The following is a 16,840-nucleotide window of genomic DNA, read 5'->3' as shown; positions in this document are numbered from 1 at the left end:
GCGGCGCACGCGGCCAGGAAGGGGATAAGGCGAACGTCACTTCCGGGGCGGGGCCCGGGGCGGGGCCCGGGGCGGGGCCCGGGGCGGGGCCCGGGGCGGGGCCCGGGGCGGGGCCCGGGGCGGGGCCCGGGGCGGGGCCCGGGGCGGGGCCCGGGGCGGGGCCCGGGGCGGGGCCCGGCGCGCGACCGGATCCGGAAGGGCTCCGTGCGGTGACCCCGCTTCCCTAGCAACGGAGCGGGCGCGAGGGGCGAGCGGCGCCGCCACACGGGATGCCTGTCCAGGTGAGCGATTACAGCTGGCAGCAGACGGAGACGGCGGTCTTTCTCTCCCTGCCGCTCCGAGGCGTGTGCATCCGGGACGCGGACGTGTTCTGCACGGAAACCTATTTGAAGGTACACTCGCCGGGCTCGGGGGGCGCGCGGTCCGGGGGGCTGCGGGGCGCGGCTGGGCTGTGCGCGGGAGGTACGCACGGGAGGCTGGATCCACGCACCTCTGCGGATGCCGTCACTTGAAAGTATTATTATTTTTAAAAGTTTACTGGGGGGCTCTTACAGCTCTTATTACAATCCATACATAGGTCCATTTGGCCAAATATATCTTTACGTAGGTTGTCATCATCACCTTAAAAAAATCATTTTATTGGGGCTCGTACAACTATCACAATCCATCCGTTGTGTCCAGCACGTTTGTGCATTTGTTGCCATCATGATTCTCAAAACATTTTCTTTCTGCTTGAGCCCCTGGAATCAAGTGCTTCATTTTTCACCTTCCCTCCATCCCCCATGCCCTCTGTAAAATTTCAAGAGCGTCCTCATACGCCTGGGTTTTTATTCACAAACTGGGATAAATTTAGTGGACATTTAAGAAAAAGGTTTTCGCCTCTTGATCGTGTGTTTCTTATGTGGATTTTTCCTGTACATAACTGCATTAACTTGTCTCCTTCCTCCCGTCTCTGAATAGGTCAACCACCCCCCGTTTTTATTTGAAGTGTTTCTCTATGCTCCCATAGATGATGAGAGCAGCAAAGCCAAGATTGGGGATGATGCTATTGTTTTTACCTTGTATAAAAAAGAAGCGGCCATGTGGGAGACCCTGTCCTTATCAGGTGGTAAGTTCCTTATGAAAAGACGCTCCTTGGGTGGAGCTTGTCCTGTTTTATCCTATTAAAAACTTCTCTTTCCAAACAACTGTATTGTTCCTCTGGGGAAAACTGTAAAAGGCACACTAGCCTGACTTAAATAAGCTGTCACTTAAAATAATAAAGCCAAAGATTGAATTTTTTAAAAGACAGAACACATCGATAACTGTGGGACAGCAGACTTGGGTCTGAATCTTAACCAAACACAGCACTCATTCTCTCCCTGACAATGGCCTTTATTGAGTGTTTTGTGTTAGGCATCAGTTCATCTGTTAATCCTCACAACAACATTATCATTTAGGTAGTAGTACTCATCTTTGCAGACGATGCCACCAGGCACAAAACTAGTCCTAGAACTTTAGTAACAACTCTGGAGCCCTGACTACATATTACAATCACTGTGGAATAGAGATACCTGAACTGCACCCTGTACCATCCAATCAGCTTCTGGGAGTGGGACCTTGGTAGGTATAAAACAAGTTTCCCAGGGATTATAATTTACAGCCAAAGTTGAGCTCCCAACTCTCGTCTGTTGCAAAGATCAGCCTCGTGGTTCATTAATTGCCCTCTAATCCTGTAGTCCTAATTTTCTCTTTTCTTTTCTTGGTGTCATCATTTTCTAGTACTTGATCTTGCCCTTGTGGCCTATTTGGGGAAGTGTTGGATTAGTCACCTTAAGGTCAGTTGTTTAAACCCTTAAATATTTAAGTCCCACGGGAGGAAACCTTAAATGGTGGCCAGTTACCATTACCAATTTGCACTTAATCTGAAAGAAGTTAGAAGGTCCTGGATACAGGCGGAAGAAACATGTGAAGCAAAACTCAAAATCATTAAAAAGACCCCAGGCTTACCAGGTTGAATCCTGAGACTGTAGACTTTGGTTACCCCTCAGGGCTGAAACTAAGCTCATTCCCATGGCTCAATTTTCAGCCAAGTAAGACAGGCGCTATGAGTCAGAAGCAACTCGATGGCAGTGCGTTTGTTATCTACTTATTTTAAAACCTTTTTGGGGAATGACTTGGATAAAGATTTACAGAGCAAACCAATTTTCCATTCAACAATATGCACACATTTCATGCCATTGATTACAGTCCCCCCCCAAGGTACCATCACTCATCCGGTTGCATCCCTGTATTTCCCATCCCAATTCCCACTCCTCTGTCTGTCCTAATCCTGCTGAACTTAGTCCCTGCGTAATTACTGCCCTTTTGTTCTCAAATGGTTGATGATTCTGAGGAGTGCATACCTTCCTAGTGTTACTGCTTCCCTTATGTGCCTGTGATGTAGGGCTGAAAATTGAGACATGTAAGATATAAAAATAAAAATAATTTATCAAGGGTTTATGAGGGTGGGGGAAGGGTAGAAAATAGAGGAGCTGATACCAAGGGCTCAAATAGAAAATAAAAGTTTAGAAGAGGTCTGGGGGGCTGGCCCCAATCCTAATTACGTGGGCACCTGCCCCTCCCCCCAGAAGAATTTATTTCAGAGGACTGCACTGAAGCTGCAGCTCCCAGAGAGGGACATGTCTGATCAGAGCACACGGGAGCAAATGAAGGGGAAGGAAGAGAGTGTGGAGCACGTGCTGGCCCACCAAGCCTTGAGGATGATATTCCAACTTGGAGCAGCCAATCCATGCAGAAGACCACATGGCCGGCCCCACCATGAGACATGACATCCCTCACTGACCCATAGCTCTACAGGGTACAGCACTGAAGGCACAGTGTGGGAATTCCACCCAATCTGATCCCACCACACCAAGACAAAACACTAAGGGCGTGCAACAGAACAGCAAGGGGAACAGGGCAATGAAGTCCCCAGGGAATACCAAAAATAGACTTTGGGGCCAGGGCTTGGCACCCCAACAGTCTTGACTGGAAAACACCCCTAAAGGCCAACAAATAGTCCTTGAACTAGCTACAAGCTTTTCTTGTTGTGTGTGTGTGTTTTGTTTTGTTGTTATTGGCTTGGTGGTGGTGGTGTTTTATTGTATATTGTTGATTGGTTTTGCTCTGTCTTGTTGTGCATGTTATTATCTCCGCAGGTCTGTCTAAATAAGATAGGCTGGATGAACAATCTGGAGGAGAAAACAATGGGACCGAAAGTTCTAGGGGCACATGGGAGAGGGGGAGGTGGGGGCAAAGGTAGTGGTGTTAACAAACCCAGGGACAAGGGAACAAGTGATCCAAATTGGTGGTGAGGAGGGTGTAGGAGGTCTGGTAGGGCATGACCAAAGGTAATGTAACCGAGAGGAATTACTGAAACCCTAATGAATGCTGAACATGATAGTGGGATAAGAGGAAAGTAAAAGGAAATAGAGGAAAGAACTAGGAGGTAAAGGGCATTTATAGAGGTCTAAATACAGGCATGTATATATGTAAATATATGAGGATGTGGAAATAGATCTATGTGCATATATGTATAGATTTAGTATTAAGGTAGCAGATGGACATTGGGCCTCCACCTAAGTACTCTCTCAATGCAAGAATACTTTGTTCTATTAACTGACATTCCATGATGCTCATCTTCCTGACACAATCACTGAAGACAAAACAGGTGCATAATCAAATGTGGTAAAGAAAGCTGATGGTGCCTGGCTATCAAAAGATATAGCATCTGGGGTCTTAAAGGCTTGAAGGTAAACAAGCAGCAATCTAGCTCAGAAGCAACAAAGCCCACATGGAAGGAACACACCAGCCTGTGTGATCACGAGGGGCCAAAGGGATCAGTTATAAGATATCAAAAACAAAAAATCATATTGTGAATGAGGGGGAGTGCGGAGTGGAGACTCAAAACCCATCTGTAGGCAATTGGACATCCCCTTACAGAAGGGTCTCCGGGAGGAGACGAGCCAGTCAGGGTGCAGGGTAGCAATGATGAAACATACAACTTTCCTCTAGCTCCTAAACTTCCTCTCCCCCCACTATCATCCCAATTCTACCTTACAAATCTGGCTAGACCAGAGGATGTACACTGGTACAGATAGAAGCTAGAAACGGAATCCAGTGCGGATGATCCATTCAGGACCCGTGGTGAGAGTAGCAATACCGGGTAGAGTGAGGGTGGGTTGGAAAGGGGGAACCAATTACAAGGATCTATATGTGACCTCCACCCTGGGGGACGGACAACAGGAAAGTTGGTAAAGGGAGACATCGGACAATGCAAGATAAGACAAAATAATTTATAAATTATGAAGGGCTCATGAGGGAGTGGGGAGCAGGGAGGGAGGGGAAAATGAGCTGATGCTAGGGCTTAAGTGGAGAGCAAATGTTTTGAGAGTGATGAGGGCAGTGAGTATACAAATGTGCTTTACACAACTGAAGTATGTATGGGTTGTGATAAGAATTGTATGAGCCCCTAATAAAATGATTTTTTTAAGTAAATGTTTATAAAAGGTACACCTTTCATTTCGTACCCCCTTTTCAAAGTTCATTTTATTGAGGGCTTCTATAGATCTTATAACAATATATGTCAATTGTATTAAGCATATTTGTACATAAGTCTGTCTCCCTTCACTCTCATATCTGTTATTTGGCTGCCTTTTTTGGGGGGGGGGGCAGTTTACACCAATCATTGAGACAGTTCTCCCTTCTTCCCCCACGTTTTTCCTCTTCTCCTGGTTTCTTTACTCCCATTTCTATTCCTAACGGGTTTATCTGAGCTAGATTCCATGTGTCATGAGCTCCTACCTGTACCAGTGTAAATACTCCAGTCTAGTCAGAAAAGTGTAGCACTGGGGTCATGATCCTGGGGGGTGATGAAGCCTCTAAGAATCAGGAATATTGTGTATTTCACCGGTGCTATACTTTACCCTGGTTGACTCCCTTCCTTGTCACCCTTCTGTGATGGGATTTCCTCTTGTCTAGAGATGGGTTTGGGGTCTCTGACACCCCTCGTTCTCAACAATGTGTTTTTTGTTGTTGTTTTGGGTCTTTGGCTGCCTGTTACTTGATCCTGCTGAAACCTCATGATCACACAGGCTGACTTACTTCTTCCATGTGGGCTTGTTGCTTTTTGGCTAGATGGCCACTTGTTTAACTTCAAGCCTTTAAGACCCAACTAGACGTTATATCTTTTGATAGCCAGGCATCATCAGCTTTCTTCATAAGTGCTTGTGAACCCATTATATCTTAAGGGATTGTGTCTGGAGGGTATCACAGAATACTTGATTGTTAGAACAAAGTGTTCTTGCACTGAGGGAAGACTTTAGCAGAGAACCAAAGTCTGCCCACATTTTCAATGTATTGCCATACAAATGTATGTGCCTAAGCCAATACCTCTATTTTTATGAGTTATCTATATATTTGAGTATAAGCCGACCCAAACATCAGCCGAGGCACCTAATTTTACCTCAAAAATTATATTAAAAATGTGATGAAAACCTCGGCTTATACACAACTTTATATGGTAATATATTTACCTAAATGCACATCTATGTTTACACCTCTATCCATAGCTTTGCTTCCTAGATTTTTCCTCTTGTTTCCTTTTACTTTCTGCCTTTCCCACCATCATACTTACCCATCTTCTGCCTCTTAGTAATTCCTCTCAGTTAGATTGCTGTTGCTCCAACACCATCAGGAGGTCTACATCCTCCTTGTTGATTTTAATCCCCTAGTTGTTCCCCTTTCTATAGCATTGTTTGCTCACTGCTCCCTTCCCCCACCTCTCCCTCCCCCCAAGACCCTCCAGAACTGTCAGTCCCTTTGCTTTCTCCTTGAGCTTGTTATATAGATAGGCAAAGCATCAGAAAAGCAGACAAAACAAAAAGAAAACAAAAGTGAGTTAAGGTTTATTGTGCCAACCTGGCCGATAAACACATGGGATTAATTGAAGGGCAGAGAGAGAAATGGCTTGGTGAGCCTCGCCATTCTTGTCTCTTGCTCTCTCTGATGATTGGACCAGGGTGCAGCTGCCTTAGCCAATTCCCTGTTTCATCTGACAAGGCTCACTTCCTGCAAGACATCCCTGATGAGAAGGCACATGGACCTACCCTGATGCAGGCCTGGGTGCTGGAACAGCTGTGTGGAGACCCCTGTCAATGTTGAGATTCTTACACGCTCATTGATTTGGCTTTCCTCCTGCAGTCAGTGTCATTGCATGTGTTTTGTGAGATTGAGATTTTGTAGATCGGTGTTGGACATAATGGGGTAATATTGGACTTAGGGGCTTGGGCAGCACTGGGTTGGGATGCTTTATTAATGTACACTTACCCTTTATATAAAACTCTTATACATATATAAGTTTGTGTGGATTTGTTTCCATAGTTTACCCAGATTAGCACAAAAAGATAGAAGAAAAAGAGAACAAAAAAAAAAGAGGGAGGAAGAGGGGGGAAAAAAAAGAGAGAAAAAAAAACAAGCAAAAGATGAAAAAGTATACATAATTCCAGGTCTAGCCGCTGACCTTTATGACTAAATTCTCCCTGGTCCTGGCGGGTTCTGGGAACTGCCCCTGCTATCCTGGTCTATTTTGGGGACTCCCCAGGGGCTTTGTGACTTGGCTTTGCTCCCATTGCTGATCTGTTGTGTTGCCTCACTATAGGGGGGGTCAGACCAGACTCACTCCTTGCCGTGTGTCCCCAGAGTTGTCCTGTTGTGGGATGCTCCATTGAGGGTGCATGTTTCCAGCTGTTGTCTGCCCTACAGTCCTCTCTGTGCAGGGACGTTGTCCTCAGGGCTTGGTGTGCCAGTGTGACGTCTAGTTCCTCACTCTTTTTTCTTCTTTCTTTGCTTCCGTGGCCCCTGTCCCCAACCTGTAGATTTAGTGTTGTCCTCTGTAGCACATGCTTCTGGGGCTGGGGGTGGGGAGTGGGGGCAGCAGGGTGTGAGTCTGAGTCTTATTGGAACTGGCCCTGTAGACCTCTCTGGTCATGAGTTGTTCTATGTGGTTGTGTTGCCCTCAAGGTTTGTGTGTGAGGATGGGGTCTGCACTCCCACTCCCACATTTCTTTCCACTATTGATAGACTTTATTTTGAATGTAGAAAGAACAAAAGACATTATCCATTGTAGCAATTTATTTTGAGTGAGAAAAAAATCCCAGCCACATTTGGAAATCACTTTGTGTGATTTGTGTATGACTTTCCCTGTGGCCCGCAGGTTTTTCCCAGGAAATGTTTTGTCCACAAACATGTAGGAAGGGTTATATCAGAACATAATGCTGTTTTCCCCACAATATATTTTCTAACATGAAATACAATGTTAAATTCTCTTTTTAACTTGGTGGCAACCTTATCCAGTAATGGGGAAGATTTTTAACCCCTCCTAATAATGGGCTTGCTCTTTGTTATACATGGTCTGTTTTCTTTGAAAAGATACTTGATTCTCCTCTTGTGGTTGTATCGTCAGTTTTTCCAAATGTTAGTTGTTTAAGTCAAAGATTAGCAATATTTTTTTTTCTTTCTGTAAAGAGCCAGGTAGTATTTAAGCCTCTGCAGACCCTGCAGTCTGTATATTGTGGAATTCCAGTCTGTGTCTCAAACCTATCTGCCTAATTTTTTAAAACCATTTTATTGGGGTCTCCTACAACTCTTTTTTAAAAAAAAACATTTTATTAGGGGCTCATACAACTCTTATCACAATCCATACATATACATACATCAATTGTATAAAGCACATCTGTACATTCTTTGCCCTAATCATTTTCAAAGCATTTGCTCTCCACTTAAGCCCTTTGCATCAGGTCCTCTATTTTTTCCCCTCTCTCCCCGCTCCCCCACTACAACTCATATCACAATCCATACATCCATCCATTGTGTCAGGCAGGCTTGTACATTTGTTGCCATCATCATTCTCAAAACATTTGCTTTCTGCTTGAGCCCTTGGTATCAGCTCCTCATTTTCCCCCTCCCTTGATAATTTGTAAATTATTATTATTTTGTCATGTCTTACACTGTCCAACATCTCCCTTCTCCCTGCCTAATTCTTTAAGATGTATTTGTTACATCTTTTCCTGAAGGTATTTATTAATTTTCTTTAGGTGTGGAATACTCGCTTTGGAAAGTTAATGTTCTTCTGATTATTTCTATTCTTGAAACTGGTCTTGTCATTCTGTGCTGATTTATTAATTAGGATAATTGGAGAGATGTCCAGGCTTATTTCCATCCTTAGACTTACTCCAGTTCTAATTTTTAGTCAAGATCTTAGATGAGTAAATAACTCATCTTCTGAGATTTAAAAAAATTAATTTATTTTAACAGTTTTATCAGCATACAATTCACATATACATTTCAATAGTTCAATCACGTTCTTAAGAGTTGTGCATCCATCATTACGATCAATCCCAGGACATTTCTTCTTCAGACTCATTGTTAGCGCCCTATTTTCCACCAGCCTCCCCTGCATGTCCCTTTGAATCTAATCCTCCAGTTGTTTTCTCTTTTGTTTGCCTAATATGAGTTTCCTATTCAGGTTTAACATAAAAAAATCAAGACAGATGCCCCAACAATGACAGAATGAAACAGAAAAACCTCAAATGAGAACAAAGCAGAAAAGTCCAATCACCAAGTGGACGTTCCAAATCTGATCCTTCTGGTGTGGTCTATGAAGGTTGTATACTTTGAAAGGACAGAATCTATAGTCCTGGTTGTCTGTGGTACACGAGTTGGGTCATAAGGATTGAATACAGACTAGGTCAGGAGTGCTCAGTTAGGGGCATAATGAGCTTTTTCTGCCGTTAGTGGTCTCTATACTTAACGCTGAGTGTTCTTCCAATGGCATGCTGCCTCATCCCGTTTACCCACCGACTGAAGCATAGCGACCTTCTCTAGGACAGACATGCCCTCCACCCGCCACCTCTTGACTCAGCCTTCCAGTAATATTCACTCATCACTCTTATAGGAATGGCTGTTAATTTGGGGTGACAATAAAATAATGTTTTATGGCAGGAACTGATTGGTCTTTTTAAAAAAACATTTTATTAGGGACTCATACAACTCTTATCACAATCCATACATACATCAGTTGAATAAAGCACATCTGTACATTCTTTGCCCTCATCATTTTTCAAAGCATTTGCTCTTCACTTAAGCCCTTTGCATCAAGTCCTCTTTTTTCCCCTCCCTCCCCGCTCTTCCCTCCCTCATGAGCCCTTGATAATTTATAAATTATTATTTTGTCATATCTTGCCTTGTCTGGCGTCTCCCTTCACCCCCTTTTCTGTTGTCCGTCCCCCAGGGAGGAGGTCACATGTAGATCCGTGTAATTGGTTCCCTCTTTCCAACCCACTCACCCTCTACCCTCCCAGTATTGCCCCTCACACCCCTGGTCCTGAAGGTATCATCCACCCTGGATTCCCTGTGCCTCCAGCTCCTATCTCCTATCTGCACCAGTGCACATCCTCTGCTCTATCCAGACTTGCAAGGTAGAATTCGGATCATGGTAGTGGGGGAAGGGAGGAAGCATTTAGGAACTAAAGGAAAGCTGTATTCTTCATCGGTGCTACATTGCACCCTGACCGACTCATCTCCTCCCCTAGACCCCTCTGTGAGGGGATCTCCAGTGGCCGACAAATGGGCTTTGGGTCTCCACTCTGCACTTCCCCCTTCATTCACTATGGTAAGATTTTTTTTTCTGATGATACCTTATACCTGATCCCTTCAACACCTCGTGATTGCACAGACTGGTGTGCTTCTTCCATGTAGGCTTTGTTGCTTCTGAGCTAGATGGCCTCTTGTTAACCTTCAAGCCTTTAAGACCCCAGACACTATCTCTTTTGATAGCCAGGCACCATCAGCTTTCTTCACCACATTTGCTTATGCACACTGATAAGGTTTTTAGCTCTTTGATGTCTGATAACTGGTCCCTTCTGCACCTTGTGGTCAGACAAGCTGGTGTGCTTCTTCCATGTGGGCTTTGTTGCTTCTGAGCTAGATGGCCTTTTGTTAACCTTCAAGCCTTTAAGACCCCAGACACTGTCTCTTTTGATAGCCAGGCACCATCAGCTTTCTTCACCACATTTGCTTGTTCACCCACTTTGACTTCAGCGGTTGTGTTGGGAGGGTGAGCATCATAGAATGCCAATTTACTAGAAGAAAGTATTCATGCATTGAGGGAGTGCTTGAGTAGAGGCCCAAGGTCCTTCCACCACCTTAATACTAAGCCTATAAATATAGGTACATAGATCTTTCCTCTATTTCCCATGACTTTCCTCCTGTCCTATTATCATGCTCAGTTCCCACCTGAGTTTCAGCTATACCTCTTCGTTACCTTACCCTTGATTATTCCCTACCAGGCCTGCCACTCCCACCTCACCACCAATTTGGATTGCTTTTTGTTCCCTTGTCCCTGGGTTTGTTAACACCACTTCCTTACCCCCCACCTCCCCCTAGCCCATGTCCCCCCGGAACTGTCAGTCCTGTTGTATTTCCTCCAGATAGTTCATCCAGCCTATCTTATTTAGACAGACTTGTGGAAATAAAAACATGCACAAAGACAAGATAGAGCAAAACAAAGCAACAGTATACAACAAAACAATAACAACAACAACCACCACTGACAAAGAACAAAACACATCAAGAAAGTAAAGCTTGTAGTTAGTTCAAGAATCGTTTGTTGGCCTTTAGGAGTGTTTTCTAGTCCAGTCTGTTGGGGCACCATGCCGTCCCCCCAAAGTCCCCTTTCAGCATTCCCTGGGGACCTTGCCACTCCATTCCCTTGCTGTTCCGCTGCACTCACCCAGTGCTTTGCCTCGGTATGGTGGGATCAGGTCAGGCGCAATTCCCACACTGTCTCCGGTGCTGTCCCCCCGCAGGGTCATGGGTCAGTGCTGATTGGTCTTTTCCCTCTCTCCACAACATGGGAAATTACGCAGCTGCGATGAGGCCTCCCCTGTCGAACAGTTTTTAATATGTATTAATAAGGGGTGGCATATAGCTCATGAGCTCTAACCAGGTACACTACCTCATTGCCTGGGAACCTGGAATATACAATCAGATGACTTGACCACCGAAGCCTGCTTTTGTCTTGGTGTTTATTTTTATAATAGTCATCTCGTACTATATTTGCCCTTTTGTGATTGGCTGATTTCAGACAGCATAATGGATTCCAGGTCTATCCATGTCATGAGTGTTTCATCACAGGTTTTTTATAGGGATGTATAGTATTCCATTATATGTATATACCAGACATCCATTTTTTTGCTCCTCGGTGTTTGGGCTGTTTCCAGCTTCTTGCTGTTGTGAATTGCGCTGCAGTGAACATGGGAGAGCATCTATCTGATCGTGGTCTGTCTCTTACCTCTTTGGGTGTATGCCAGTAGTAGAATTGCTGGGTCATATGGGATTTCTATTCCCAGTTAGTTTAGTTAGTACCATATTGCTTTCCATAGTGATTGTATATGTTTACAATCCCACCAACACCTGAGATTTAATATTTCCTTCGATTATGAATCTTGATAAAAGTATCAATAGTAGCAACAGAAACTACAAATATTTCATTATTACAGATATTTCTGCCTGTTATACTCACCACTACTTTGAAATGATACTATTTGTAGACTTGCTGCTTTATATTATTTAAAGCATTCACAATAAAGCACATAATAGTCTACTCCTGATTATTTTAAAATATTTTGTAAGTACATTTTAACATAAATGCTCTTGGGGGGTAATTGTATGTACTTTAGTTTGTGTATTCAAAAATTATTTGAAAGGGTCCATGAAGGCTGCACTAGATTCCCCAGGGGTCTGCTGCACTAAAAAGGTTTATAATCCCCTCCCTATCCAGGGCCTTGATCGAACCTCTTCCTTTGGCGTCTAAATTTCCTCAGCGATCCTTCCCTTTTTTCTCTGCAAAGACCAGATCCATTTCCTCAGAATCTGCCCTCTTTTTCCCTAAGACTGTTGACCCACTAATGGATCATGGGTTGTAATTTGTAAAACGTTTCTTCACGGGCTATCAAAATGATTATGAGTGCTAAAGTTCTACCTATAACATGCCCTGTTACTTAATCATTTTTCTCTGTGCACTTTATACTCTTGCAGGTGACTGATTATATATGGTGTCCTCCACTCACCTGCTCTGTGAAGAGACCTCATCACAATGATTTACTTCTCAACTGACAGAGGAAGGATAAATGCATTTTCCCTCCCATTCATTATTCCTCTCTCTCTCTAGCATCTTCCCTCTCCCTCTTGCTCTCATTATCCCAGCCCCCTCTTGCTCTGTCCTTTTCTCTCATTCTCTCTTGCTCCCCCATCTTTCTCTATTCTTTTATTCTGTCACAATTCATAATATCACACTAACTTGCTTGCCTTTATATGTTACCATCTTGATCATTTTATATCAGAGAAATAATCTCATTCCTCCAGGTAAAGTTGAGACAAAAGACATCTTATCTTCGACGAGACATTTAAGTAGGTTTTTTTCCCCCAAGTAAGACAAGTTTTTCATCATCCTGATAGAGTGTTATGTTTCGTGTTTTAGTTGACAAAGAGACGATGCAAAGAATAAGAGAAAAATCTATTTTACAAGCACAAGAGACAGCAAGGGAAGCCACGGAGGCAAGAGCTACGGCGAAGCGGGAGGATCAAAAATATGCCCTGAGTGTCATGATGAAGGTAAGGTGCACGTTGACAGAGCGGCTTCCAATTAGAGAGACAACAGTAAACAATGACCGGGTCGTCTGTTCTAACCAGTGCACGTTATCATACTTTGGTTATGGAATCATGTTTTATAGGTAATCTGCTGCTTACCATGAGTTCTTGAGCAATTTCTATAGAAGCCCAGGAAATAAAAGTTGGACAGTAGATTTTGTTTTAAAAAAAAGAAGTCCTATTCCAAGGAGATTTAAAAATTCTAAAGTTTCTATAGTGTAAATGTCTCTTTTTAAATCATTCAATAATGTACTAGATTATTTTAAATAAGAAAAGCGTCGATTAAACACTAAATTGACAAAATGCTTACCTGTTAACTTGAAATTTTCAAGTAGAGTGAAACAACCTTAAAAATTCTGAGAAAAGAGCAAGGAGACCATCTCTGACCCCCTTCCACTACCCTAGGGAGGAGGGTCCATTTCGCACCAGCCCAAGGCTGACTGCCACCAGGCAGAGGTCAGATGATCCTCCTCCCTCCGTTCTTCTTACGCTGTTCAGACACCACCGTTCCTCCTGTGCCATGCCGCCTCTCTGCTGAAGTTGAAGTTGGAGTGCGGCCATTCTTACTTCTCGGGAATATTTTTGGTTGTTCTTCTGTTAATACTGATGAACCTGTCCCTCAATTTGCCTTTTGTGGAAAAATAATTTTTAAAGTAGTTTCTTTTCTCAAATTCTCATGTGATATCTTGAAATGACACTTTGATAGGAGAAAATTATCTTAGTGTTGGAAGAACTTACTGATTATGGTTTTTGCCTGAGATAAAGCTGGAGATTGTTATGCTGATTTGATTGACCCTCAGCAACTTCCATGAACATTTTATCCAGGTAAAACTTGAACTTTGGCTACTTCCTCCTCTTGATTAAGGAGTCTAGAGCTCTATGAGGCACTGATTATTCCTTGGCTTTTGAATTAATAGTAACCTTTTGATAACCCCTTTCTGTCTCTATTATTTGGCCTTTTTTAGAAATTTCATATAAATGGAATCATATAATATATAGTCTTCTGGGTCTGGCTTCTTATAGTTTATGTAATGTTTTGGAGGTTCATCATGTTATTGCATGCAGTAGCAGTTTGTTCTTCTTTATTACTGAGCCACTGGTATAGATATATTGAGCCCTGGTGGTACGTCAAACAAACAAGGTGGACTGAACCCACCAGCTGTGCTCTGGGAGGGAGATGTGGCACTCTGCTCCTTTAAGAGTGCATCTGGAAACACAGGGAATCTAGGACGGAGGAACCCCTCAACACCCGCGGTGGGAGTGGCGACACCAGGAGGGAAGGGGGTGTAGAAAGGGAGAACCGATCTCGGAGATCTATGTGTGACCTCCTCTCTGGGAGATGGGCAATGGGGAGGTTGGTGAGGGGAGACACCGGGCAGTGTAAGATAAGATAAAATAATTATTTATAAACTATCAAGGGACCAGGGGGAAGGGGGGAGCGGGGAGGGAGGGGGAGGGGAAAAAAAGGAAACGGAGCTGATTCCAGGAACCCAAGTGGAAGGCGAATTATGAGAATGAGGAGTGCAACGAATGTATAAGGATGCTTTGCTCAATTAATGTATGTATGAATTGTGATAAGAGTTGTATGAGCCCCAATAAAAAGATTTATTAATTAAAAAAAAAGAGCTCAGCCATAGAAACTCGTTAGGGTGGCTGTGAGTTAGCATTGACCTGCTAATGAGTTTGGGTGTGTTTTTTTGGGGGGTGGGGATTGGGCCTGTGGAATGTATAGATATACCATTTTGTATATTCATAGTTTTACTTCTTCCTTCCAATAAACCTTCAACTTCTCTTTCTTACACGAAGGAGTTTGTTTAAGCCTGTATTTTTTTCTTAAATATTACTCTATTGAATTCATCACTGTCTGGGCTAACAGCTTCAATATGTTATTTTTTTTTTTCAGAGTTTCTAGTTTTTAGAATCAGGTTTTAGTAACTGATGGCTTTCTACGAACTTGTCCATTTTACCATCATGTTCAGGGGCCAGCAAATCAGAAACCGGTGCATGTGCCACGGAGCGCCCGCTGCTCTTGCTTCCGACGAGGTGTCAGCGTTTAAGGGTAGTTTGCCTGCCCTGCGCATGATAGGTCATTTTTTCCCTGCTGCTTTCAAGATCTTCCTCTTTGTCCTTGACTCTTGAATCACCTTGCAGTCAGACTCAGTCGGAATGTGTGGCTCTCATTGTGTTTCCCCGACTTTGGTGTCACTGAACTTCTTGGGCCTGTAGACTTGTGGTCAAATTTGGAAAGTTGTTACCGATTTCTTGAAACAGTTGCTTGACAGACATCTTCATTGATTGATTATTTACAACTCTAGGTTCTCTTTTGTTTAGTTATTTCTTCTGAGGATTGTTTAGAACAACCCTTTGTAAGTTAACCTTCCTGGACTTACATTGTGAAGTCAGTCTTCCATGTGGTATAAAGCTATTGATGTGTCTGCCCCATGGTAAAGTTCTTACTTCCGTCCTTTCGATGGGCTTTCTTAGAAACCCCACTGCGGCTGCCTAGCGAATGAGCTGGGCAGAGGTGGGGAAGACTCGGCCTCTATGGCTTGCCCTCTCGGCTGCATGTGGGTTGGAACTGCAATCACAACTGCAGCCGTTTTTCAGCCTCCCTTGCTCTCGCTTTATGCTGGGCTTTCTCAGGCGCTCCTCTTACCACAGACCTGGACGCTCCCATTCACAGAATCTCTGCATCAAATTTCTCACCGTTCCTCATTATTATTTCCTTTTATTTTCAGTATCTTTGTAACTCTTTGCCATCTACACATGAACATTTGAGAGTGACATGATAAAAATATGTGCTGCAATATTTTATATAATATTTATTAATAGCAATAAGCTATACAATAAAGAATATGTGCCATTGACAAGATGTACAGATGAAAATGAAACAGATGGTCCTAAGTGCTGTTCATTGTAAGTTCTTTGTTAGTCGGGGCTACCTGTATCCTGACTTTCTCAGACTTTCCCCTTGTGCCATTGGGGCAGAGTTAGACACGGAAATGTGGTATTTTTAACTGGGTGCAATTGCTGACTACTCCGTTAGGTTGTGGCTGCCTCTCTGGCTAACACGGTTAATCATGCTTTTGCTCAACATTTAAATGCTGGTTCCCTCATGAAGTCTCCAGGCTTCTTCCTGGCTTCCCCCACCCCAGGCTGGATCCTCCCTGGCCAGCTCTCTGAACTTAGAACATGTAATTAGCCTCGTGTGTGCTTATTTTAGACGTTAGCTGCAATTCTGGGGATGTCAGGAACTCATCTTTCAACCTCCTGTGTTTTAAAGCCAGAGTCTCCCAGCTCAACTGGAAAACACACAGTCATCCTTTCAGAAAAGCCCACCCCGTGATACCAGTCTTACAGAGCATTGTGGAGCACACAGTTCTCATACCTTTCCTGTTAGATTTGTACCCTAAAATAACAACCTCCAGGAAATGTCATCCCAGCATGTCCCTCTGGAGAGCGGTACTGCTTAAATCTAAATTAATATAATTTTATATTAGTGTAATCTGAGTTAGAGATGCATTTCCTCAACATTCATAAGAGTCAGCAGACAGACCGGGAACAATTTATAGGCCCCCCTTTTCTTCTATATAATATAGGCAAGATAAACAATCCTGAGGAGAAAACAAGACCAACCACTCCGGGGAAACAGGGGAGTGGTGGTGGAGGAGAAGGGAGTGGGGAGCCAACAAACCCAGGGACAAGGGAATAACAGAGATCTAAAATCGATGGAGACATGGGTATTGAACACCTGGTAGGTTTGATCAAGTGCAGTGTAGCCGAGAGGAATTATTGAGAGCCAAATGAAGGTCAAACATGATAGTGGGACAGGAGGAAAGTAAAAGGAAATAGAGGGAAGAACTAGGATACAAAAGACATTTATTGAGGTATAAATATAGGCATGCATATATGGAAATATATTAATATATAAGGATAGGGATATAGGGCTATGTACATATATTTATCTGTTAAGTATCAAGGTAGCAGATGGACATTGGGCCTCTAATCAAATCTTCTCTCAACGCAAAAACACTTTTTTCTAATAACCTGGTATTTTGTGATGCTCACCGCCTGACATGATCACTGAAGACAAAATGGGTGCATAAGCAAA

General features: G+C 43.4%; 1 protein-coding gene across 2 annotated transcripts in view; it reads left to right on the top strand.

Moving 5' to 3' along the window:
- Nucleotides 1–201: 201 nt before the first annotated feature.
- DNAAF4 (dynein axonemal assembly factor 4) overlaps nucleotides 202–16,840 on the top strand; it is a 64,564-nt gene continuing 47,925 nt past the window's right edge. The window contains exons 1-3 of one of the 2 annotated variants that reach the window (XM_075531431.1): nucleotides 202–392; nucleotides 961–1,108; nucleotides 12,560–12,693. In XM_075531431.1, coding sequence (XP_075387546.1) covers nucleotides 270–392; nucleotides 961–1,108; nucleotides 12,560–12,693 — 405 coding nt within the window. In that variant the 5' untranslated portion in view covers nucleotides 202–269. The remainder of the gene's footprint in view (nucleotides 393–960; nucleotides 1,109–12,559; nucleotides 12,694–16,840) is intronic. The other variant, XM_075531430.1, reaches the window with a different exon arrangement.

This window comes from Tenrec ecaudatus, chromosome 14, assembly GCF_050624435.1.
Source record: "Tenrec ecaudatus isolate mTenEca1 chromosome 14, mTenEca1.hap1, whole genome shotgun sequence".
In the NCBI taxonomy this organism is placed as follows: domain Eukaryota; kingdom Metazoa; phylum Chordata; class Mammalia; order Afrosoricida; family Tenrecidae; genus Tenrec; species Tenrec ecaudatus.
The sequence above is the reverse complement of the archived record's forward strand: the minus strand, read 5'-3'. Positions and strand labels throughout refer to the sequence as shown.